The sequence below is a fragment of the Cucurbita moschata genome, unplaced genomic scaffold, assembly GCF_002738365.1.
Source record: "Cucurbita moschata cultivar Rifu unplaced genomic scaffold, Cmos_1.0 Cmo_Scf00012, whole genome shotgun sequence".
Lineage (NCBI taxonomy): Eukaryota > Viridiplantae > Streptophyta > Magnoliopsida > Cucurbitales > Cucurbitaceae > Cucurbita > Cucurbita moschata.
Window position 1 is genome coordinate 3,705,792 of NW_019268528.1, and position 26,015 is coordinate 3,731,806.

At 41.6% G+C, this 26,015-nt stretch overlaps 1 protein-coding gene and 1 long non-coding RNA gene across 2 annotated transcripts; one reads left to right on the forward strand and one right to left on the reverse strand.

The window, feature by feature from the left end:
• Positions 1–16,397: 16,397 nt before the first annotated feature.
• LOC111450773 lies at positions 16,398–17,190 on the reverse strand. The gene is made up of 3 exons (XR_002711877.1): positions 17,134–17,190; positions 16,972–17,052; positions 16,398–16,439 (listed from the first exon to the last, which is right to left on the reverse strand). It is a non-coding gene; the product is annotated as an uncharacterized LOC111450773 (long non-coding RNA).
• Positions 17,191–19,719: 2,529 nt separating this feature from the next.
• Positions 19,720–20,112, forward strand: LOC111450693 (stress-induced protein KIN2-like). The gene is made up of 2 exons (XM_023090934.1): positions 19,720–19,779; positions 19,886–20,112. Exons 1-2 carry the CDS (start codon positions 19,720–19,722, stop codon positions 20,027–20,029), a joined length of 204 nt encoding a protein of 67 aa, XP_022946702.1. The 3' UTR covers positions 20,030–20,112.
• The last annotated feature ends 5,903 nt before the right edge of the window (positions 20,113–26,015 follow it).

Sequence of the window (26,015 nt, forward strand, 5' to 3'; positions counted from 1 at the left end):
GATCGTGTTACAGGCTACGTCCTAGTATTTTTTTTTTGTAATTTTTTCTTGACTATCGAATGATTTAAGAACGTCGGAAGTTCACTCACCGTTCTCAAATGACTCTCGGATCTCCGCCCTTGGGTTGAGGTCTCGGCCAAACTTCTTCACAGACCGTGCGTGAGTTGTTCCTAGGTGAAGATTTCAGCATTTTAGGATCGATTCACGTAGGGGAAAACTCATATCTGAGCAATGTCGTTCAGAAACCTTACCTCGCGAAATGTTCTTAGGTTTTGACGGGCGTCGGCCTTGTTAGCCTCTCAATCCTTGTACGATCTCGTCTGGAGATGGATTCCGGCGGTGGTCCGTTAATCTTCCCGGCTGACTCCTCTCTGATTTCTCTCTAACTCCTCCTTTCTTTTGCAGGGAATCTGACGGGGTTCTCCTGGGACCCCTATTAAGGCTGGAGGGGCAAAATGACATTTTTGCCCCTCAGTTGACTTAGCCCCCCGCTTTTTTTTTTCGTTACAAATTCTCCCCTCCTTAGGAACTTTCGTCCCCGAAAGTAGCTATCTCTTGGAAGAGTTCCTCACGTCCTCTTCTCGTTCCCAGGTTGCCTCTTCCTCACGGCGGTTACCCCATGAGACCTTGATATCTTTGTTACACAACCGCCTAGTGTCTCGAGCCAAAATTCTGCTAGGCTTCTGTTGAGTTATGGAGTCTACTCCCTGTATTTATAGCTTGGTCAACGGCTATATCCGGTAAAGCTATATTTGGTAAAGCCATATATGGTAAAGCTATATCCGGTAAAGCTATATATGGTAAATAGCTATATATAGTAGATGGTTAAATCTGGTAAAGCTATATTTAGTAGACTAAACCATATATATATCCCGTCCAGTAAAGCTTTGGAAAGTACTTTCTATGCTCTGTACTCTCTCTTGTTGTACATACCTGAAGTCATCAATAAAAAAATCCTTTTTAGCCAGAGTTCTCCTTGCAATTTTCTCTATCCTTTTCTTTGTGTTCATCTAAATCGAGCGTGTGCGTTGTTATGCGATCCTAACAACTGGTATCAGAGCAAGGCAAAATTCACCACGATCTGTGAAGATGGAAAGTTCAAAGATTGGAATTGAGAAGTTCGATGCATCCGATTTCGATTTCTAGAAGATGTAGATTGAAGATTATCTGTACCAGAAAGATCTTCACGAACCTCTGTTGGGGGTGAAGCCGGATACCATGACCACGAAACAGTGGAAGCTAAGGGATCGACAAGCCTTAGGGATGATCCGGTTGACGCTATCCAGAAACGTGGCGTTTAACATCATCAAGGAGAAGACAACGTCAGATCTGATGAAGGCGCTGTCAAATATGTATGAAAAACCGTCGGCTATGAACAAGGTGTATTTGATGCATAGATTGTTCAATCTACAGATGTCTAAAGGTGGACGTGTTGCGGATCATATAAATGAATTCAATATGATCATAAGTCAACTGGGTTCGATGAAAATTAATTTCGAAGATGAAATTAAAGCGTTGATTTTGATGTCATCCTTACCCGAGTCATGGGATACTGTTGTTGCCGCAATCAGCAGTTCCCGAGGATCTGATAAACTGAAGTTTGATGAAATTCGAAATGTAGTTCTCAGCGAAAGTATTCGCAAACGGGAAACTGGAGATTCATCAGGCAATGCTCTCAGTGTTGATCGAAGGGGAAGAAGCAAATCAAAGGGCTCAAACAAACATGGGCGTTCAAAATCAAAGAACCGGGAAAAATCTTCAAACAAACCCAACGTAACGTGTTGGAGCTGTGGGGGAAAAGAACACTTTCGGACAGATTGTACAAAACTAAAGAAGAAGCAGAATCATAAATCTGAAGATGATGATGATTCTATATACACAACAGAAGATGCTGAGGACGTTTTAATCCTTAGTGTGGATAGCCCAGTTGAATCCTGGATTTTGGATTCTTGTGCATCGTTCCATTCGTCTCCAAGTAAGGAATTGTTTCAGAATTTCAAATCAGGAAATTTCGGGAAGGTGTATCTTGCCGACAACAAAGCCTTGGAGATTGAAGGAAAGGGAGATGTCTCTATACAAACTCCAGCAGGAAATCTATGGACATTACAAGATGTCAGATACATTCCTGGTCTCAAGAAGAACCTGATCTCTATTAGACAGTTGGATAGCACAGGCTATGCAGCAGAGTTTGGAAAGAGTTCCTGGATGATTGTGAAGGGCGCCATGGTTGTTGCGCGTGGCACAAAATCCGGAACCTTATACACAACTGCAGAGTGTATAAAAATGACTGCTGCTGCTGAGAGTGCTTCCAATTCAAGTCTATGGCACAATAGACTTGGACATATGAGCGTCAAAGGAATGAAGATGCTAACTGCGAAAGGAGCTTTAGAAGGCTTAAAATTTGTTGATATGGGTCTTTGTGAGAGCTGTGTTATGGGCAAACAAAAACGAGTTAGTTTCACAAAGGCTGCCAGAGAACCGAAGATAGTGCGGTTGAAAATGGTCCATACAGACGTCTGGGGACCATCTCCAGTTTCATCACTTGGTGGATCAAGGTACTACGTCACCTTCATCGATGACTTCAGCAGAAAGGTATGGGTTTACTTTCGGAAACACAAGTCAGATGTGTTTACCACCTTCAAGAAGTGGAAAGCTGAAGTTGAAAATCAGACCGGCTTGAAGATCAAATGCCTGAGGTCTAACAATGGAGGAGAATACAACAAATTAGAGTTTATAAAATTTTGTGCAGCTGAGGAAATTAGATTAATAAGAATAATTCCCGGTAAGGCAAGACAATGGTATTGCAGAAAGGATGAACAGAACATTGAATGAGCGAGCAAGAAGCATGAGGATTCATTCTGGATTGCCAAAGACATTCTGGGCTGATGCTGTGAACACAGCAGCATATTTGATTAATAGAAGGCCGTCAGTACCCTTGAAGTTCAAATTTCCCGAAGAAGTATGGACAGGAAATGAACTCAAGTACTCTCACTTGAGAACCTTTGGTTGTACTGCGTATGTTCACATTGATCTAGAGAAGAGAGATAAGCTTGATGCTAAGGCTGTAAAATGCTACTTCATAGGCTATGGATCTGACATGTTTGGGTACAGGTTTTGGGATGAGAAAAATATGAAGATCCTAAGACACTGTGATGTGATTTTTGATGAAAATGTCATGTACAAGGACAGAGAGAAGATAAACTCTGAGACTACAAAGCAAGTGGGAGTTGAACTTGAGTGGCAAGAAAATTCACGCAGTGATGGTACAACAGAAGCTCAAGAAACTTCTGATCCTATTGCTGAAGAACCAGACGTGGAGCAAGTTGCACCTGAGCAAGTGTTGAGAAGATCATCCAGAACTACCAGAGCACTAGATAAATATTCAACCTCATTACATTATTTGTTGCTGACAGACGAAGAGAACCAGAGTCCTTTGATGAGGCCCTACAAGTGGAAGATTCAATCAAGTGGGAGCAAGCCGTGGATGATGAGATGAGCTCACTTAAAAGGAATAATACGTGGGTGCTGACTGAGTTGCCTACAGGAAAGAGAGCTCTGTTGAACAAATGGGTGTTCAAAATCAAGGTTGAACCAGATGGCAGAAGAAAGTTTAAGGCCCGGTTAGTAGTTAAAGGATATTCACAAAGAAAAGGCATTGATTATGTTGAGATCTTTTCTCCAGTTGTGAAATTAACTACTATCCGAATTCTGCTGAGTATTGTTGCATCGGAGAATTTGCACCTCGAGCAAATGGATGTAAAAATGACTTTTTTACATGGAGATCTAGATGAGGAGATCTATATGCAACAACCCGAAGGGTTTGCAGCTCCAGGCAAGAAGTACATGGTGTGTAAGCTCAATAAGAGCTTGTATGGACTGAAACAAGCACCGAGACAATGGTACAAGAAGTTTGACTCCTTCATGAGCAAGAGTGGTTTCCATAGAAGTGAAAAGAATCAGTGTTGCTACCTCAAGAAATACACTGATTCTTATGTGTTTCTACTCCTGTATGTGGATGATATAATAATTGTTGGATCAAGTATGAGGGAGATAAACCACCTGAAGGCAAGCTTGTCTTCAGTATTTGAGATGAAAGATTTAGGTGCAGCGAAGCAGATCCTTGGGATGAGAATTTCTCGAGATAGATCTGCTGGCACATTAAATCTATCCCAAGAATAGTACATTGAGAAGGTGTTGTCCAAATTCAAGATGAATAACGCTAAACCCAGGACTACCCCCTTGGCAAATCATATTAAATTGTCAAAGGGGCAATCTCCCAAGACAGTTGAGGAACGTGAGCACATGGCATTAGTTCCGTACGCTTCTGCAGTTGGGAGTTTGATGTATGCTATGGTCTGCACTAGACCTGACATAACACATGCAGTGGGAGTTGTTAGCAAGTACATGGCAAATCCAGGGAAAGAACATTGGGAAGCTGTGAAGTGGCTTCTGAGATATCTGAGAGGTACATCCAATACTACACTTTGTTATGGCAATGGCAAAGTAGTTCTGCAAGGTTTTGTGGATGCTGATCTGAGTGGAGATGTAGACTTCAGCAAGAGCACATCTGGGTATATCTACACTATAGATGGAACAGTAGTGAGTTGGATGTTCAAGCTTCAGAAATGCGTTGCTCTTTCATCTACTGAAGCTGAGTACGTGGCTATAGCTGAAGCTGGAAAGGAGATGATATGGATGACAGACTATCTAGAAGAATTAGGCCGGAAGTAGTGTAAGAAGATCCTTCATACAGATAGTCAGAGTGCCATACAGTTGGTGAAAAACCCAGTCTATCATTCAAGGACAAAACACATTAGAAGACGGTACCATTTCACTCGTAGGTTAGTGGAAGAAGGCGATATGTGTTTGGAGAAGATAGAGGGTGCAAAGAATCGAGCAGACATGTCAACAAAATGTGTTGATGTTGGAAAATTAAGGTTATGCAAAGCCCTAATTGGTATGGTGTAGGATCAGTCTCCAAGTGGGAGAATTGTTGAGTTATGGAGTCTGCTCCCTGTATTTATAGCTTGGTCAACGGCTATATCCGGTAAAGCTATATTTGGTAAAGTCATATATGGTAAAGCTATATTCGGTAAAGCTATATATGGTAAATAGCTATATATAGTAGATGGTTAAATCTGGTAAAGCTATATTTAGTAGACTGAACCATATATATATCCCGTCCAGTAAAGCTTTGGAAAGTACTTTCTATTCTCTGTACTCTTTCTTGTTGTACATATCTGAAGTCATCAATAAAAAAAATTCTTTTTAGCCAGAGTTCTCCTTGCAATTTTCTCAATCATTTTCTTTGTGTTCATCTAGATCGAGCGTGTGCATTGTTGTGGGATCCTAACAGCTTCTCCTCGTAAGACAGATCTTCTCGAAGAGGAAGCATCCCATGCTCGATTACATGAGTAGGGTCGGGAGTATACTTTCGTAGCATGGATACGTGGAACACGTTGTGCACGGCGGTAAGGTTCGGTGGTAGGGCAATTCTGTAAGCCACAACCCCAACTTTGTCTAGAATCTCGAAGGGGGGGCCTATGAACATTGGGCTCAATTTCCCTTTCTTTCCGAACCTCAACACCCCCCTCATAAGGGCCACCTTCAAGAACACGTGGTCACCCACCACAAATTCGAGGTCCCTTCTACGCACATCTACATAGCTTTTCTATCGACTCTGTGCGGTGAGTATCCATTGCTTAATTTTCTACACCGCTGTGTTGGTGACCTGGACCAACTCTGGTCCCAGTAGTTGCTGCGTGCCTACCTCTTCCCAAAACACTGGTGTTCGACACCTATGCCCATACAGTGTCTCAAAGGGAGCCATCTGAATGATCGCTTGATAACTATTGTTGTAGGCAAACTTCATTAAAGGCAGATGTTCGTCCCAGCACCCAGAGAAATCTAAGGAGCAGGCTCGCAACATGTCCTCTAAAACCTGGTTCAGCCTTTCGGTCTGTCCGTCCGTTTGAGGATGGAACGCTGTACTGAACCTCAACTGAATTCCTAGTGCCTTCTAAAGACTCCTCCAGAACTGAGCGGTGAACCTGGTGTCCCGGTCTGATACTATGGACACTGATACCCCGTGCAGGCGTACTATCTCCTTGATATATAACTGAGTCCACCGATCCACTCGATATGTGGGCTTTCCTAGAATAAAGTGGGTCGTCTTAGTCAGTCTGTCTACAATTACCCAGATGACATTGAAACCCTGCTTTGTCTTTGGCAAACTCGAGAAGAAATCCATATAGACTGCTTCCCATTTCCTCTGAGGAACGTTCAGGGGCTGTAGCAATACTGTTGGGCGTTGTCTCGGGGCCTTCCCCTGCTGGCAGGTCAAGCAGCAGCTTACGAAATCCGCTATGTCCCTCTTCATTTCGAACCACCAGTAAAACCTTTTCAGATCCTGATACATCTTCGTACTTCCAGGGTGGAACACATAAGATGTATCATGGGCTTTGGTCATAATATCTTTTAAGATTCCCTCGTCTCGGGGAACGCACAGGCGGTTTTGCCATAGCAGACCCCCGTCTGAGGAGATAGAATACCCTACTGGCCTCTCTGTCTCAGTCTGACTCCACACTTTACTGAGGTGTTCAACAGACCTCTGAGCGTCGATAACTTTCTTTCGTAGGGTGGGCTGTATAGTTAACTGTGCCATCTGAACATTACCACCTTTAACCACCACGTCTATCCCAGCCCTCTTCATCTCATCTTGTAGTTTTTTCTGTGTGGTGATCATCGCAGAAGTATGCACGGCCTTCCTGCTCAATACATCAGCTACCACGTTGGCTTTGCCTGGATGGTATAGGATCTCTATGTCATAATCCTTTACCAGTTCCAACCATCGCCTTTGTCTCATATTGAGCTCATTCTGCGTGAATAAGTACTTGAGGCTCTTATGATCAGTGAAGACTTGTACTTTTTTCCCATACAGGTAGTGCCGCCACGTTTTTAGAGCAAATACTACCGCTGCTAACTTCAGATCATGCGTGGGGTAGTTTCGTTCATATTATTTCAATTGTCGAGAAGCATACGCTATCACCTTACCTTTATGCATGAGCACACACCCCAAGCCTTTCCCTGATGAATCACTATACACCACGAGATTACCTGACCCGTCTGGAACTGTAAGGACTGATGCAGTTGCCAACCTCTTCTAGAGTTCCTGGAAACTCTTTTCGCAGGTTGGAGTCCAAGCAAAGGGCTTACCCTTCTTGGTTAGCTGAGTCAGCGCTGAGGAAATTGTGGAGAAATCCTTGTTGAGTTATGGAGTCTGCTCCTTGTATTTATAGCTTGGTCAACGGCTATATCCGGAAAAGCTATATTTGGTAAAGCCATATATGGTAAAGCTATATCTGGTAAAGCTATATATGGTAAATAGCTATATATAGTAGATGGTTAAATCTGGTAAAGCTATATTTAGTAGACTGAACCATATATATATCCCGTCCAGTAAAGCTTTGAAGATGTACTTTCTATTCTCTGTACTCTCTCTTGTTGTACATACCTGAAATCATCAAATAAAAAAATCCTTTTAGCCGGAGTTCTCCTTGCAATTTTCTCTATTCTTTTCTTTGTGTTCATCTAGATCGAGTGTGTGCGTTGTTGTGCGATCCCAACAACGGGTATCAGAGCAAGGCAAAATTCACCACGATCTGTGAAGATGGAAAGTTCAAAGATTGGAATTGAGAAGTTCGATGGATCCGATTTCGGTTTCTGGAAGATGCAGATTGAAGATTATCTGTACCAGAAAGATCTTCACGAACCTCTGTTGGGGGTGAAGCCGGATACCATGACCACGGAACAGTGGAAGCTCAAGGATCGACAAGCCTTAGGGATGATCCGGTTGACGCTATCCAGAAACGTGGCGTTTAACATCATCAAGGAGAAGACAACGTCAGATCTGATGAAGGCGCTGTCAAATATGTATAGAAAAACCGTCGGCTATGAACAAGGTGTATTTGATGCGTAGATTGTTCAATCTACAGATGTCTGAAGGTGGACGTGTTGCGGATCATATAAATGAATTCAATATGATCATAAGTCAACTGGGTTCGGTGGAAATTAATTTCGAAGATGAAATTAAAGCGTTGATTTTGATGTCATCCTTACCCGAGTCATGGGATACTGTTGTTGCCGCAATCAGCAGTTCCCGAGGATCTGATAAACTGAAGTTTGATGAAATTCGAGATGTAGTTCTCAGCGAAAGTATTCGCAAACGGGAAACTGGAGATTCATCAGGCAATGCTCTCAGTGTTGATCGAAGGGGAAGAAGCAAATCAAAGAGCTCAAACAAACATGGGCGTTCAAAATCAAAGAACCGGGGAAAATCTCCAAACAAACCCAACGTAACTTGTTGGAGCTGTGGGGCAAAAGGACACTTTCGGACAGATTGTACAAAACTAAAGAAGAAGCAGAATCATAAATCTGAAGATGATGATGATTCTATATACACAACAGAAGATGCTGAGGACGTTTTAATCCTTAGTGTGGATAGCCCAGCTGAATCCTGGATTTTGGATTCTTGTGCATCGTTCCATTCGTCTCCAAGTAAAGAATTGTTTCGGAATTTCAAATCAGGAAATTTCGGGAAGGTGTATCTTGCCGACAACAAAGCCTTGGAGATTGAAGGAAAGGGAGATGTCTCTATACAAACTCCAGCAGGAAATCTATGGACATTACAAGATGTCAGATACATTCCTAGTCTCAAGAAGAACCCGATCTCTATTGGTCAGTTGGATAGCACAGGCTATGCAACAGAGTTTGGAAAGAGTTCCTGGAAGATTGTGAAGGGCGCCATGGTTGTTGCGCGTGGCACAAAATCCGGAACCTTATACACTACTGCAGAGTGTATAAACATGACTGCTGCTGCTGAGAGTGCTTCCAATTCAAGTCTATGGCACAATAGACTTGGACATATGAGCGTCAAAGGAATGAAGATGCTGACTGCGAAAGGAGCTTTAGAAGGCTTAAAATCTGTTGATATGGGTCTTTGTGAGAGCTGCGTTATGGGCAAACAGAAACGAGTTAGTTTCACAAAGGCTGCCAGAGAACCGAAGAAAGTGCGGTTGGAAATGGTCCATACAGACGTCTGGGGACCATCTCCAGTTTCATCACTTGGTGGATCAAGGTACTACGTCACCTTCATCGATGACTTCAGCAGGAAGGTATGGGTTTACTTTCTGAAACACAAGTCAGATGTGTTTACCACCTTCAAGAAGTGGAAAGCTGAAGTTGAAAATCAGACCGGCTTGAAGATCAAATGCCTGAGGTCTGACAATGGAGGAGAGTACAACAAATCAGAGTTTATAACATTTTGTGCAGCTGAGGGAATTAGATTAATAAGAACAATTCCCGGTAAGGCAAGACAAAATGGTATTGTAGAAAGGATGAACAGAACATTGAATGAGCGAGGAAGAAGCATGAGGATTCATTCTGGATTGCCAAAGACATTCTGGGCTGATGCTGTGAACACAGCAGCATATTTGATTAATAGAGGGCCGTCAGTACCCTTGAAGTTCAAATTGCCCGAAGAAGTATGGACAGGAAAAGAACTCAAGTACTCTCACTTGAGAACCTTTGGCTGTACTGCATATGTTCATGTTGATCCAGAGAAGAGAGATAAGCTTGATGCTAAGGCTGTGAAATGCTACTTCATAGGCTATGGCTCTGACATGTTCGGGTATAGGTTTTGGGATGAGAAAAATATGAAGATCCTAAGACACTGTGATGTGACCTTTGATGAAAATGTCATGTACAAGGATAGAGAGAAGATAAACTCTAAGACTACGAAGCAAGTGGGAGTTGAACTTGAGTGGCAAGAAAATTCACGCAGTGATAGTACAACAGAAGCAAAAGAAACTCCTGATCCTATTGCTGAAGAACCAGACGTGGAGCAAGTAGCACCTGAGCAGGTGTTGAGAAGATCATCCAGAACTACCAGAGCACCAGATAGATATTCAACCTCTAGCACCTGAGCAGGTGTTGAGAAGATCATCCAGAACTACCAGAGCACCAGATAGATATTCAACCTCATTAACCTGAGCAGGTGTTGAGAAGATCATCCAGAACTACCAGAGCACCAGATAGATATTCAACCTCATTACATTATCTGGGTGTTGAGAAGATCATCCAGAACTACCAGAGCACCAGATAGATATTCAACCTCATTACATTATCTGCTGCTGACTGACGAAGGAGAACCAGAGTTCTTTGATGAGGCCCTACAAGTGGAAGATTCAACCAAGTGGGAGCAAGCCATGGATGATGAGATGAGCTCACTTGAAAGGAATAATACGTGGGTGCTGACTGAGTTGCCTACAGGAAAGAGAGCTCTGTTGAACAAATGGGTGTTCAAAATCAAGGTTGAACCAGATGGCAGAAGGAGGTTTAAGGCCCGGTTAGTAGTTAAAGGATATTCACAAAGAAAAGGCATTGATTATGCTGAGATCTTTTCTCCAGTTGTGAAATTAATTACTATCCGAATTCTGCTGAGTATTGTTGCATTGGAGAATTTGCACCTCGAGCAAATGGATGTAAAAACGACTTTTTTACATGGAGATCTAGATGAGGAGATCTATATGCAACAACCCGAAGGGTTTGCAGCTCCAGGCAAGGAGCACATGGTGTGTAAGCTCAATAAGAGCTTGTATGGACTGAAACAAGCACCGAGACAATTGTTCAAGAAGTTTGACTCCTTCATGAGCAAGAGTGGTTTCCACAGAAGTGAAAAGGATCAGTGTTGCTACCTCAAGAAATACACTGATTCTTATGTGTTTCTACTTCTGTATGTGGATGATATACTAATTGCTGGATCAAGTATGAGGGAGATAAACCACCTTAAGGCAATCTTGTCTTCAGTATTTGAGATGAAAGATTTAGGTGCAGCAAAGCAGATCCTTGGGATGAGGATTTCTCGAGATAGATCTGCTGGCACATTAAATCTATCCCAAGAACAGTACATTGAGAAGGTGTTGTCCAAATTCAAGATGAATAACGCTAAACCCAGGACTACCCCCTTGGCAAATCATATTAAATTGTCAAAGGGGCAATCTCCCAAGACAGTTGAGGAACGTGAGCACATGGCATCAGTTCCGTACGCTTCTGCAGTTGGGAGTTTGATGTACACTATGGTCTGCACTAGACCTGACATAACACATGCAGTGGGAGTTGTTAGCAAGTACATGGCAAATCCAGGGAAGGAACATTGGGAAGCTGTGAAGTGGCTTCTGAGATATCTGAGTAGTACATCCAATACTACACTTTGTTATGGCAATGGCAAAGTAGTTCTGCAAGGTTTTGTGGATGCTGATCTGAGTGAAGATGTAGACTCCAGGAAGAGCACATCTGGGTATATCTACACTATAGATGGAACAGTAGTGAGTTGGATGTTCAAGCTTCAGAAATGCGTTGCTCTTTCATATACTGAAGCTGAGTACGTGGCTATAGCTGAAGCTGGAAAGGAGATGATATGGATGACAGACTATCTAGAAGAATTAGGCCAGAAGCAGTGCAAGAAGATCCTTCATACAGATAGTCAGAGTGTCATACAGTTGGTGAAAAACCCAGTCTATCATTCAAGGACAAAACACATTAGAAGACGGTACCATTTCACTCGCAGGTTAGTGGAAGAAGGCGATATGTGTTTGGAGAAGATAGAGGGTGCAAAGAATCCAACAGACATGTTGACAAAATGTGTTGATGTTGGAAAACTAAGGTTATGCAAAGCCCTAATTGATATGGTGTAGGATCAGTCTCCAAGTGGGAAAATTGTTGAGTTATGGAGTCTGCTCTCTGTATTTATAGCTTGGTCAACGGCTATATTCGGAAAAACTATATTTGGTAAAGCCATATATGGTAAAGCTATATCCGGTAAAGCTATATATGGTAAATAGCTATATATAGTAGATGGTTAAATCTGATAAAGCTATATTTAGTAGACTGAACCATATATATATCCCGTCCAGTAAAGCTTTGAAGATGTACTTTCTATTCTCTGTACTCTCTCTTGTTGTACATACCTGAAATCATCAAATAAAAAAATCATTTTAGCCAGAGTTCTCCTTGCATTTTTCTCTATCCTTTTCTTTGTGTTCATCTAGATCGAGTGTGTGTGTTGTTGTGCGATCCCAACAATCCTGAACAAACCTTCTGTAATAACCAGCTAGCCCAAGAAAACTCCTCACCTCTGTGACTGTGGTCGGCTGCGGCCACCTTATCACTGCTTCTATCTTAGCTGGGTCCACTGTAATCCCCTTGTTTGACACCACGTGACCCAGAAATGCAACTTCAGACAACCAAAACTCACACTTAGAGAACTTGGCATACAACTGCTGGGCTCTCAATATTGTCAAGACTTTTCTGAGGTGTATTTCATGATCTACCTCTGACTTAGAGTATACCAGAATGTCGTTGATGAACACTATGACAAAGATGTCTAAGAATTCCTTAAACACCCTGTTCATTAGTTCCATGAAAACGGCTGGTGCATTGGTAAGGCCAAAGAACATAACGAGAAACTCGTAATGCCCATAACAACTTTTGAAGGCTATCTTGGGTATATCCCCTTCTCTGACCCTCAACTGATGATACCCCGACCTTAGGTCAATTTTGGAGAAAACTGTTGCTCCCTGTAGCTGATCAAACAGGTCGTCAATTCTCGGGAGAGGGTACTTATTCTTTATAGTGACCTTGTTTAATTCCCTGTAATCAATACACAACCGCATGGACTCGTCCTTCTTCTTGACAAACAGAACAGGGGCTCCCCAGGGTGATACACTAGATCGGATGAAACCCTTATCCAACAACTCCTGTAACTGTTCCTTCAATTCCCTGAGTTCTGCAGGTGCCATCCTGTAAGGTGCCTTGGAGATCGGCACCGTTCCTGGTTCTAAATCGATCCAGAAATCGACTTCCCTAGCTGGGGGCAAACCTGGAAGATCCTCCAGAAAGACATCTACGAACTCCCCGACGATGTGTACCGATGAGGTTCTTTGTTTGTTACTATTATCTAAGGTCACGTTGGCTAGAAATGCACTTGCGCCACTACGAATCAACTTCTTGGCCCTTAGCGATGTTATGACGCTTGGGACACCTTTGGAAGTGGCTCCCTTGTAGTTAAAGTTGTCCCCTGACGGGAGCCTGAGAGTCACTATTCGAGTCTCGCAATCTATCAAAGCGCGATTCTCGCCTAGCCAATCCATACTCAAGATGACATCGAAGTCTTGCATGCTTAACACTATCAATGTAGCTTCGATGACACACCCTGATATTGTTACTCCACCTCCCTTAACCCTATGGGTAGCTAGCAACAGCTCGTGAGCAGGAGTAGACACTGATAGGGTAATCTTTAAAAGTTCTCTCTAGATGTGCTAGCTCTACAAACTCTTCAGATATGAATGAATGTGTCGAACCCGAATCAAACAACACTAATGCAAGATGACCAAATACGGGTAGCGTACCTGTGACAACTGCGTCAGGATGGTCAGCTTGCCTTGCTATTGTTGCATGGGCTACAGCTCGCCCTTGCTGATGTTGGCCAGCTTGGCCCCTCTGATGCTGTACTGCAGGCAGGTTGACACGCTGATCGTTTCTTTGAGGGCAATCCACTGCAAAGTGCTCTACCTGACCGCATCTGTAGAAGGCGCCTGTTCCTGCTCTGCATTCCCCCGTGTGAGGACGCCGACAATTAGGACACAAGGTCATGTTCCGTACCGGGGCTCTCCTTCGCCTATCAGTGCGGCCACAGGGTGGTCTGCCAGTTTTGAGGTGGCTAGGGTATGTCCCCTTTCCCTGGGCTGTAATGTGGGATGATTGTGCTATTCCCAACTGTAGCTTGTCGGTACGGGGTGAGTCGAGCAGGGTCGCCACTTGAAGGGCTTTCGTATAGACAAAGGATGACTGGGATGCCACATTTTTCCTTAGCTCTTCCCTCAGGCCAGCGATAAATCGTTCGCCCTTCAACTCCTCGGAACTAACATAGGCCGAAGAAAACCTTGCCAGCGTATTGAACTCCAAGTCATAATCCTCCACTGATCTGTCTCCCTGTTTCAATGCGAGGAACGCTGCCTGCATTTTCACTCTGGCAGTGATTGGGTAGTATTTGTGGAGATATGCATCTTTAAACTGACACCATGTAATAAACTCTCCTTGTGGTACAATGGTTTTCTGAGCACTTTTCCACCAGAAGTGCGCTTCTCCTTTCAGCATATATGTCCCACAATGGACTTCATACTTTGGTGGGCAGTTCATAAAATGGAAGGCCGTTTCTATGGCCTCTAGCCAGTTCTCAGCGGCAATGGGATCCACCTTGCCTCCGTTAAAGGAAGGCGGTTTATGCTTCTGGAAATCTCTTAAGTAGCGGGACTCCACAGTCATAGTCCCTGAATCCTTGCCCCCTTGCCCTGTTGACTGATTAGACATCATGGTTTGAATCATATGGTTCGTCAGAGCCTGATTTTCCATCGACGTCATCATGAACGTCTGAAACATCTCATCTGAGGGCATGGCTAATGGCTGGTTTAGCGGGACTGCTGTACACGGGGTTGGACCCGATGGGGCCTCCTTAGAGAAGGGAGTAGTAGGGGGTGTATCAAGCAGCCTTCGGGCCTTGGCCTTCATTCGGCGTCTTTTTGATCTTGATGGCTGTGGTACTGTCCCCTCGCTAGTTTGGGGCATATCCCCAACCTCCTCCTGAAATTCAGGTTGTTCCTCTTTAGGTGTTGGAACCGACGTGTCCTGAACTTCCTCTCTTCTTCCCCTTCTGGGTCCTGGCCCTACATACGGTTCGCGTCTCTTTGGTGTCATTATCTACCACAATTGAAAAAGGAACTAGGTCACAATTCATTCATAACACATCTCCTAGGTAATGTGCGATATAATGCCATAGTCGGTCATGGTATACTCTATAAATACTAACTTAACCTTTGTCTCTATGTTTCCGTCGCGTGAGAACGTCTGGTCGTGAGCGGCATGTGATTGACGAGCGAAGTCACAGAGGACACGACTCTCTATCTTAAATGTTTATAGGACCTATAACCTGGCTGCTCTGATACCAAATTTGTCACAGCCCACTACTCTGATACCAAATTTGTCACAGCCCAATATTTTACTACGGATCGTGACTAACGACACGACACAAATGCACAAAGGGATTTAAATATGAAATAAAGAAAATCATCAAATTTCAATAAAGTTTTTTTTCGAACGACAAACACAGAACACAAGACCGTTTGGAAAATAAATTTCAAAAGAATGCAAATATAAAAATAAAGACTAAGACTGGACTGACGCCCCGGGACAACCCATTCCTCTGTGACACTTCCCGTTTGATCACGCCCACTCTTGACCGACGCCTCGCGCTCCTGAACAAAAAAAAGAAAACATAGCAAGGATGAGTATAAAAATTATACTCAGTAAGCAACCTACTTGTAGGTTCTCTTTGCATCTTAATTTAACAGGTTGCCACGGTTTCCTATTTCGGTTCTAGGACATCTGGTTCTAATCTTGGTCCCTTGGGGCTTGCCCCTTGGGTTTCACTGGTTCTTCGTTCTTTCATTAAACGCCTAGAGGTTCTTTATGCCAAGCTAATATGGTCGGTATCTCTCTATGAGGTGCTACCTCTACATGGCTATCTGGGACTACATGGTACCTAGCCTAGGGGTGTGCTGAGTACCCCTAAGCCCATTTAGTCCCCCTATGGGAGGCGCGACCCAACCCGTTCCCATGCAGCTAATGGGCTGTACGACGTGGGGACACATTTCCCATGCGAAATGGCTAAGAGCAGTAAGGACAGATCAGGGACCCCTTGGTCCTCCCACGAAGCTATAGATACCGTTCACACGCTAGCAATCTATGAACGCTCTAGGGTACCTTCTTGCCGTTGTAAACCGCTAAGTTTCTAGGAAAAAATTAAGTCCGACTAGAGCGGCATATCGCTCCTAACAGTAATTCCCTAATCTTATCATAGAAATGAGCCCTAGCAATTAACAAAGGTACATGCAATCTTCTTCTAACATCATAGTATGTAATTCATGCAAACTAGGCATACCGGCTCAACGGGGCGATGACCTCCATCAAGCACCCAGAGCACGAAGTTCGCGCTCAATGGGGCGAATTCGTCCATCAAGCACCCGAAACCCGGCATACACAATTCTAACATAAATTAACGCGTGCACACATACAGCGGAAGCTTAAAGCATACAGCAACACTCATGTAATTTACCCAATACAATCACAACAGTTAATCTGACTAATAATTTACATGGAGAGATAATTTGAAGCAGAACTACTAGCATGCATGCAATCCGAGCGAATCCTACAAGTATTTCTTCCTAAATACCGGGTGGTGACTTACCTGGTTGACGCGTGCCCTTTTGCTAGCGTTTCTTTGCCCATGAGGTGTCCAAAAATATTGATTTCTTTAAATTAGGTCTCTATTCACGTAAAAACAGTATTAGAAGTGGAACGGGAACAAAAATCGGGCAAACAGAAAACAACCGGGCCAAATTAGCTGTTCCACGTGCGCTGGGAGTGCGTAGCCACGTGCGCGGGAAGGCGCCAGTGGCAGGCTGCACACGCGCTCGCTTCCGCGTAGTCGCGGGTAGGCCGGCCCGGTCGGCTCGGCTTGCGTTGCGGTTTGGCCTAGCTTGCAGGCGACACGTGTCGACGCCTCGCTGGAGCTGCGTTGCTCCAGCAGATGGTCGACGCGTGTCCGGCGCCTGTCGCCGCCCTCCGCCGCTCGCCGACCGCTTTTTTTTTTTTCTCTTTCTTCTTTCTTCTCTATCCTCTGAGAACCGAAACCCAGTCTATTTTTTTTTCCGATTTTCATATCTTTCAATCCATAGATCGGATCGATATGATTCCTTCGGCAAAGTTCTAGATCGTGTTACAGGCTACGTCCTAGTATTTTTTTTGTAATTTTTTCTTGACTATCGGATGATTTAAGAACATCAGAAATTCGCTCACCGTTCTCGAATGACTCTTGGATCTCCGCCTTTGGGTTGAGGTCTCGGCCAAACTTCTTCACAGACCGTGCGTGAGTTGTTCCTAGGTGAAGATTTCAGCATTTTAGGATCGATTCACATAGGGGAAAACTCAGATCTGAGCAATGTCGTTCAGAAACCTTACCTCGCGAAATGTTCTTAGGTTTTGACGGAGCGTCGGCCTTGCTAGCCTCTCAATCCTTGTACGATCTCGTCTGGAGATGGATTCCGGCGGTGGTCCGTTAATCTTCCCAGCTGACTCCTCTCTGATTTCTCTCTAACTTTTTTTTTTTTTTTTTGCGTTACAATTTTGTAACAGTTAAAAAGGTTAAGGTACTTGAAAGTTACTAATGCTTATGCATGTCAAGCTGTTTGGATGAGGAGAATACTCAAAGAGATTGGTTGCTCTCAAATAGAAGGAACAAAGCTAATGTATGATAATACTTCAACTATTAAGCTATCCAAAAATCCAATTCTACATGGGCGTTCCAAATACATAAGAGTAAGATTTCACTTTCTTAGAGTTCTGACAAAAGAAGGAACCGTTAATTTATTATTTTGTGATACTCGAAATCAAGTTGCTGATTTGTTGATAAAGCCTCTCAAATTAGAAGCATTTCAAAAATTGCTTGAAAAACTTGGTATGCAGAGTTTTCTGACTTCAATTAATTCTTGACAAAGAACTGTCAATAAGTTGAAGGGAGAAATTGTTACAAGAATAAGTTAGAGTATGTTTTGCTATTTAGTTTAACTAATTTGTGTGGTTAGTTTCTATTTTGATGGTTATTTGTAAGCCTATAAAAACTAAGTTCAATACACAATAATATTATCGCTTACTCCAATTGTTTATATTTCTTGCTTACTCAATAATATCATCCAAAACTCCAATTGTCTATATTTCTGATTTAGGCATTCTTCAGTCTAAACCTAACAATCACTCTTCTTATTTCCTTTGCAGTGCCCAATATTTGAGATCCAAAGATGAAAGCGGCAAATGATTTCATTCAAGACATCTGCAAAAAATTTAAGGGTGGGATGATCTTTGCAATTTTGTGATCGGATGTAATCGTCATGAACATTTAAAAAGCACAGTAGAAATCGACATCTGCAAACGTAACTTTTATTAGGGCCTTAGTTAGAATATTCGTACGTTGCTCTCGAGTGCATACAAACTCCACAAAGATTTTTCTCTTCTCAACACACTCATAGATGAAGTAGAAGCGAGTGTCTGCGTTTTGCTGCGTCCATGAAATACCGGATTCTTCATCTGTGCAATCGCAGATTTGTTGTCGACATAGAAAGTTACTAGCTTTAGTTCACTTCTAATCCCTTCGCTCAACAAATTTTTCAGCCACAATGCTTGGCACGACCCCACAGTTGCTACCATGAACTCGACTTCACAGGAAGATAAGGTCATAGTTCGCTGCTTCTGAGATTACTAAAAGATCAAATTTTTGTTAAGAAATTTTTTTGTTAACACACTAACGAATGAAGTGGAAGCGGCAAATTTCCCTTCTCGCCATGAACAAGGCACTAATCGAGCACCAAACCATGGACTTTACTTTAGGCTCCAAGTCAAGGTCTCTTATTGTTCATAAACTTGGGTAGCTATTTTAGCCTATGCAAAAGTAATAGTATATGATGTTGAGGCATTACCTCAAAAAAAAAAAAAAAAATCTCTATCAGGTGAGGACCACATAATGAGTGTTGGTCTGCTCGTCATCTCTAGAAGGTTAGCTGGCAAACCTGTCCCACAAGCCCTGTAATCACCCAAGGTTGGGGGGAGCTACCCCTTTGTACGTGCTACCTTTGCTGACTACCTGCATGATCAATGCCCACCCACGAGACAGATCCACCATGCAAGGTAATATAGCAAAATATCATGTCACACATCTCTAACAAATCTCACGCCTAGCTCGATTATACCATACTAGAGTGGAAAGGAAAGTGGAAGCTCCAAAGATACTGTACCAGCTACTATCGGCCTACATACTACCTTTGTCTACTAGGGTTGTTGTAATGGTCTTCTAGGTCTCTAAGGCAGTTTGGTGGTGTTGACATGGGTTCATGTCTTTAGGTTTCTCAGTTTCGACTCCTCAAGTCTGGTTCGGTTGAAAGCACTAGGCCTACACCCTCTTATCGTCTCTCACAATTCTAACGGTCTCAAGTAATTGTAGGTGTTTCATTCTAAGTCATTGTCTAGCCAAAATAATGCTCATACACATTCAATCATCTAGAGTTATTGTATAGTAAATCATGCACACAGTCGCACACATACAATATTTTGAATATGTGCGTTAGAAAGGTAAACACTTATCAATTATTATAATAACAATAAAGGATGAAGGTTTATGTTGGTCAAATTTAGAGTCACATTTAAGGAAAAAATATCAATGCGAAAAGAGTTTCAATACATCATATATAGAAGTGTTTATATTCAAATACAAATACAACATATTAAACAAGAAACATTCTCAGCTCCAAAACCTAGTCAATTGGCCCATAAGTAGAACAGCTCCAACCACACCATGACAAGTGTTACCTCCTCCTCTCAAACCCTAAACTTTCATGTGGCATGCAACCTTTATACGTGTCCAGCAATGTTTGGATCAAACTACTCTATAAAATCACAACAGGGAGTGTTCGTAATCAACAAATACAAATTTATTCACCAAAATCCTTTCAGGTTTCCAACTCTTTGTGTGCTTTTTGAATTCATCTGCAAAAGTAAATGGCAGACAGCTCTCAAAGTCTGAGCTACCAAATTGGAGAAGCTAAAGGGCAAGCACAGGTTCACTTTGCCTCTATTTTTTAAAATGATTCATGACTCATAATCATACGACTAAATATAAGATTAAGGAGTAATGGGTAATGTATTTATGGATGTGACTATGTAGGAGAAGGCGAGTAATTTGATGGACAAGGCAAGTGATGCAGCCCAATCAACCAAGGAATCAATACAAGAGGCAGGACAACAGATGCAAGCCAAAGCGCAAGGTGCAGTTGATGCTGTCAAAGATGCCACTGACACGAAGAAATGAAACTTTTCTATTTCCGAATAAGGATTTAAATTAAATTCTCATTTGGATTATAATGTTTCACTTTTGTATTTGGTTGGTTTCTTGTTTCTTCTTTTTCTTTTTGATAAAAATGCTCGAGTTCTTATTTTTTAATTTAATTTAAATCTCTATTCATATTGTTTTGAAGTATTATTGTAGTAATATATAATCATCGATTATGATAATGCAATTTGTCCTATTGGTAGTTGCTATGATTAGAGTATTGTACAAGGTTATTATAATATGAAGGCTTTAAAAATAAATTGTTGTTCATTTTCATTTTGATTTTTATTTAGACAAAAATACACTGGTTAGAATATATTTTTTAAAATTTATATTTTTATTCATATTTTTAACAATTCAATTGGGTTCATTACCAAATGACTTCATTTTAAAGACGAAATTTGCAAGTTGCAAATTGTTTGACGAGGATATCCTCCCATGATAGCTAGCATGAGGAGATAGTCAATGCAACACGTGGTGTAGTGAGAGTGCAACTACTTCTCCCTTGAGCGTGTCTATATGTACACATGGACGGCACGTGTGGGTGACCTTAAACCACGCGTGGAGGTGCATGAGCTAGGTATTTTGCCCCATTCAATCTTTGTTCGACTATTTTTCATTTCGATGTGAATATGACATTAATATGATTTGAATTATGACCTACTATAGAAATTTTAAAAAATTTGGAGCTCATAACACATAAAAAAGATAGCCCGGGAAAGCCCGTGCTATCTATAAGTAGCCATTCATAATTTCTTCAATAAATATTTGTAAGAATCACTAGGACATGCTTAGCATATCTTGGCTTTAGATGTTAGAATATGCATGGTTAAAACTCAGTATGGATAATTAGGATGAGATTGCCATACATGTTATGAATAATTATCGATTTTAATGATTATTGTTGTGTGAAAATGGAGGATGGAAAATTGTGGTATGTACTTCGGTCGATTGATAGATAATATCTCCCTATTGAGTTTGTATCTATGCATGATATAGTATGTTTAGCTCCAAGCTTGTAAAGCGTGTTTGTTGGCTCAAAACAAAGACAAGGTGCTAAAGTTGGTCTAACTAGATGATGACCTAGGTCAAGACGCCTCTAATAGACTTAGCACCTTAGGATCGTGAATAGATGACCTAGGTCAAGACGCCTCTAGTAGACTTAGCACCTTAAGATCGTGAATAGTAATCAAGGGGTCTAGACCCTAGTGCTCCCAGACTAAGAAATACTAGAGGAATCGGAACAAAGTACGTTAAATTCGAAAGTCTGCGTTAAGCCACTTATCTGCCTTAAGGACCTAGTAGATCTCCTCAGCACCTAAGGATGACTTAGGTGATGTTTAGAATATGTTTTATGTTCTTTTGGTAATCGATAGGAATCTCTCCCTAATAAAACATGCTTGAGTGAACCAACTTAAGATTAGGGTGCTAGAGCTAGAGAAGTTTACATGCTGACCTAGGTTAATATGTTTTTAGTAGTCCGTGCACCCTAGGATTGTGAACGGTCATCAGAGGTTTAGACTTGAGTGCACCAAGAGATTGGATTAGCACGAGGAGATAATCTTGAGCATCATGAAAATGCGAGAAGAGATTTAGATGCCTTATATAAACCTAGTAGACCTCAATGACAAAGATGCCTAAGAAAGCTCGACAGGCCTAGTAGTTATGTGATGGTATCATAGAGTCTTCACCTCTTATCTTCTCTAGTACACCCTTTCGTGTTCCTTACCAAGCAATAGTACTTCAAGTACCATTAAGTTACGTCTAGATCAAATTATGTAGTGGGTTAAGGAAACAAGATCCCATTATCATGTTTGAAAATAGCTAAGTGTCTCTTAAACGGGACTTTTGCGCGATAAACTCATCTTGAGAGAGGATGTAGGACCAAGTAGATAACTTAGTAGTTGGTTGAGAGATGAAGGTCGCTCCCACAAGATTCAAAGTGACTTCATTGCCTTGTGGAAGGGTTATCAACTAACTTCTAATAGATGAGGATAATGTTCAAACTAGCTAGATGTCGTACTGTCTTAACTGATTTTATGAGGTAGCACCTCAATCCACGGTACTAGTCATTCATTTTTGTGGTTATATAAGCAGACGGTCTAAGAACAGAAAAGCAGTTCACCTTGAAGATGAGATTTGTTCCTCAATAAACACATGACACTAGAAATGGGTGAAAAACCACCCATAAGTAAGTTGCTTACTGATTATTTTTTATACTCACCTCTTTTCCATTCATTTTTTCAGGTGTTCATGGGTTGTTGATCAAGATGGGGAAGCATTCAAGAATGGTGCCATCCCAAGACATAGTTCACCTTTGTATTTCGAGTATTTTGTTTTTCATATTGAAATTGTATCTGAATCCTATTTTTTCATTTATAATAAAATAGAATTGCACATTCTTGTAATTAGATTGCATTTTGTTGGTGTTGTTTCTTTTAATTTGATTTAAATTTTATTGTTTTTTTATATTTTATTTTATTTTCTTATATCTTTGTCCTTTTAAACATAGTTTGAGTTTTAAAACCTCAAAAATAAGGTTGTGTCCTATTCGGGTCAAAATAGTCAGGTTTTAGGTTCTGTAGGCTCTTTTTTAGACGAGAATTGTATACCTTTATGACTCAACTCAATGACGCACCTCACCTCGACTAAATATATAGTCTAACCTATAAATTTATGAAATGTTATAAGTCATGTATGAACTGATGTATGATTTAGGGGAAGCAGCTAAAAAATGGCAATATCTATTAGTGATGGACTTGGGCCGTTACACCATGTCTTCCTAAAGGTAGCATCTATGGGGGGAGTATTGAGGGAAAGATGAGCCAAAATTTCATAGGCCCTGTGAGATCGTAAAGAGGGTATGGCCTATGGTGTATAAATTAGCGTTGTCATCCATCCTTGTAGTCATGCATAACGTGTTCTAGTCCCTATGTTGTAGAAGTAAACCCTAGATCATATGCATGTCGCTAAGCTTGAGGCGCTTCTTATTACAGAGGAGGATTTGTCTTTGTCTTATTTAGATAAGCCTATCATGATAATTGCTTGCGACATGAAGCAATTGCACAATAAAGCGATTCCCTTGGTAAAGGTTCTACGGAGAAGCCATCAAGGTGATGTAGTGATCTAGAAATGCAAGGAAGACAAGAGAAAGTCCAACCCTGTTAGTGCTTCAATAAGGTCACAAGGAGGCCTTTTTTTTTTTTTTTTTTGGCTAAAGTCCCTTCATATAACTTACTCATAATGCTGTGAAGAATGCATCTAAACTCTTGGATTTTTTAAATCCATCAAGAAACAAGGAAGATCAGGAGGTTCTTTCAAGTTTTTTGTTCTCAATTTTTCTATATATCCAAGAGATACTTGCAATTAGATTCTAAAATTTTAATACGTTGTTCCTAGGAAGATTTCACAACTTCTATGAAGAAGCTAAAGATGAATCACACCGCTTCTAAAGAAGCTAAAGATGAATCCACCGCTTCTATAAAAGAAGCTAAAGATGAATCAGACCACATGAAGTTTTGACAAGCTATTCTAAGACTACTTTAAATTACTTTAGACACATTTATTTCTCTCAACCCTTAAATAAATTAAAAGAAAATAATTTTTTTTTTGGAAAGCTAAATTAGAAACCTACAATTTTGGTGAAGGATCCAAGCACGCTCAAATTAGGCAGAAAAAGATACAAAAATCTGCAAAAAAAAAATAAAATAATAAATAAATAAATAATAATAATAATAATAATAATGCGAGGGAGGAGATAACTACAAGAGGTCAAGTGTCACGCAGAGAGGGGGCGAGTGCGTCAGGCTAGAAGAAGGCCACGTGTTAGATGAACAGATGAACAGGATCATCTCATGTTTGGCATGAGGAAGCGTGTTGATGACTTGTTGGCACATGTGATCCATGAAGTGACTCGATCCGGAACCAAATCAGGACCTGATCCGCTACCCACTTCGAATTGAACCAACTGCTCCGACTCAGACTACCAGTGCTTCGCCCGACTTAACATAGAAGCTCCAGTCAATGAATGCCTAGACTGTGTTTGTATGTGCATTTAAACTATGTTATGATCGTACATTTTTAACCATGTAGCATCATGATTTTGACACCCTCGTAACAATCGTCAAGGAGAACTCAAGCCTCATACTCACTTTTCACCCATCTTTATGGCTTCGTTGAGTCTTAGACGAGATTTTCCTTTACCACAACACAACTCATGTTGAATTTAAGCTTGTTTGGCCATACACGCCACCCATGCATGCATATTCTATCATCTTCAACTTTATCTAACTTGCCTGCCTATACTAAGCCAATTTGTCTGGCTCGACCTTGTCTCTACTCGGGGTCAAGGTCTCTCATGCACAACTTCGTATCTTATATACTCTCATCTTGGTTCCTAATTAAAATCGCCCACATTTCTTTATTCGATCTCAAGTCCTAGGATGTCATCAGTCATCATAGCTCCTCGATTATATCCATCAACAATGGGCCCATGTTTCATTTATATTTTCGGGGCCTTCCAAACATCCATCCATTCGGGTTCTATCAAGGCATTGGACCATTTTGTGTCCATGTCATATCATTTACGGACTCCATATCGGAAAGCGGGTCCATATACTAACCTCCAACACATGGGCGAAGGCACAATGTCAGTACACCCATGTCGTCTAACATTGTCTTTGAAAGACCCATTTCAAAGGAAGTCGCCTGAGACACTCGTAAAACTTGCTCTCACTGTGACACATGTATGTGCCACAAGGTAGCTCGCTTAGGTCATAGGGCCCCAAGTGGTAAAGAATTGACATCATGCCTCCCTTTAAGGTACATTTTGAGGCGTTCCTAATATGTACTTGTGCCACAAGGTAGCTCGCTTAGGTCATAGGGCCCCAAGTGGTAGAGAATTGACATCATGCCTCCCTTTAAGGTACATTTTGAGGCGTTCCTAATATTTGTAGAGTACATATAATTTTTGTGAATGGTTACACAGCCTCGTGGGCATTTCCAATCTTTTTAGAGTACATATAATTTTTGCAAATGAGCTTTGTTTGTGCTTCACCTACGGCTAGAACACCCCCTCATTAGTGTCACACATGACACTTTTGGATGGGGAGTCTCCGCTAAAACCCACAACTATCTCTAATCTTAACCACCCAACTGTCCTATCAAACCTTGCTATCTGGATGCATTTGTGATGCATTCATTTGACCCTGGTTTTTTTTTTTTTTTTTCTTGTCTATCTTGTCTAACTAGACCACAAAGTGTGACTCTAATACCAACTATCACGGTTGTAAATTTTTTATCGTGTCGTATCATGATCTTAATATGTTCATGTCAAGCTTTAAGGAGAACCTAAGTCCATATTCACTTTTTATTCATCTTTATGGCTTCGTCAGACCTTAGGGGAGGTTTTTCTTCGTCAACCAAACACAACCTATGTTCAGTCTAAGCTTGTTCTACCACATGCATTGTCCGTGCATACATGTTCAATCATCTTCAACTCTATCAAACTTGCCTCTACACTAAGCCAGTTCATCTGGCTCGACTTTGTCCTTACTCGGGGCTAAGGTCTCTCATGTGCAACGTTGCATCTCATATCCTCAACGTTGTTCCCAATTAACACAACCCAAATGGCTTAATGCTATCCTAAGTCTTGGGATGTCATCGGCCATCATACTCACTCAGTTATATTTATCAAGAACGGCCCCACGTGTCATTCATATTCTCGGATCCTAAACATCCATCCATTTAGATTTTATCGAGGCATTGGACCCTCTCGTGTCCATGTTATATTATTTATGGATTCCATATATGATAGCAGGTGCATATACCAACCTTTGACACATGGGCGGGGGCAAAATATTGGCACACCTATGCATCTAACACTGTCTTTGAAAGATCCATTTCAAAGGTAGTCACTTGAGAAACTCGTCACGTAATGCTTGCTCTCACAACAACACACGTATGT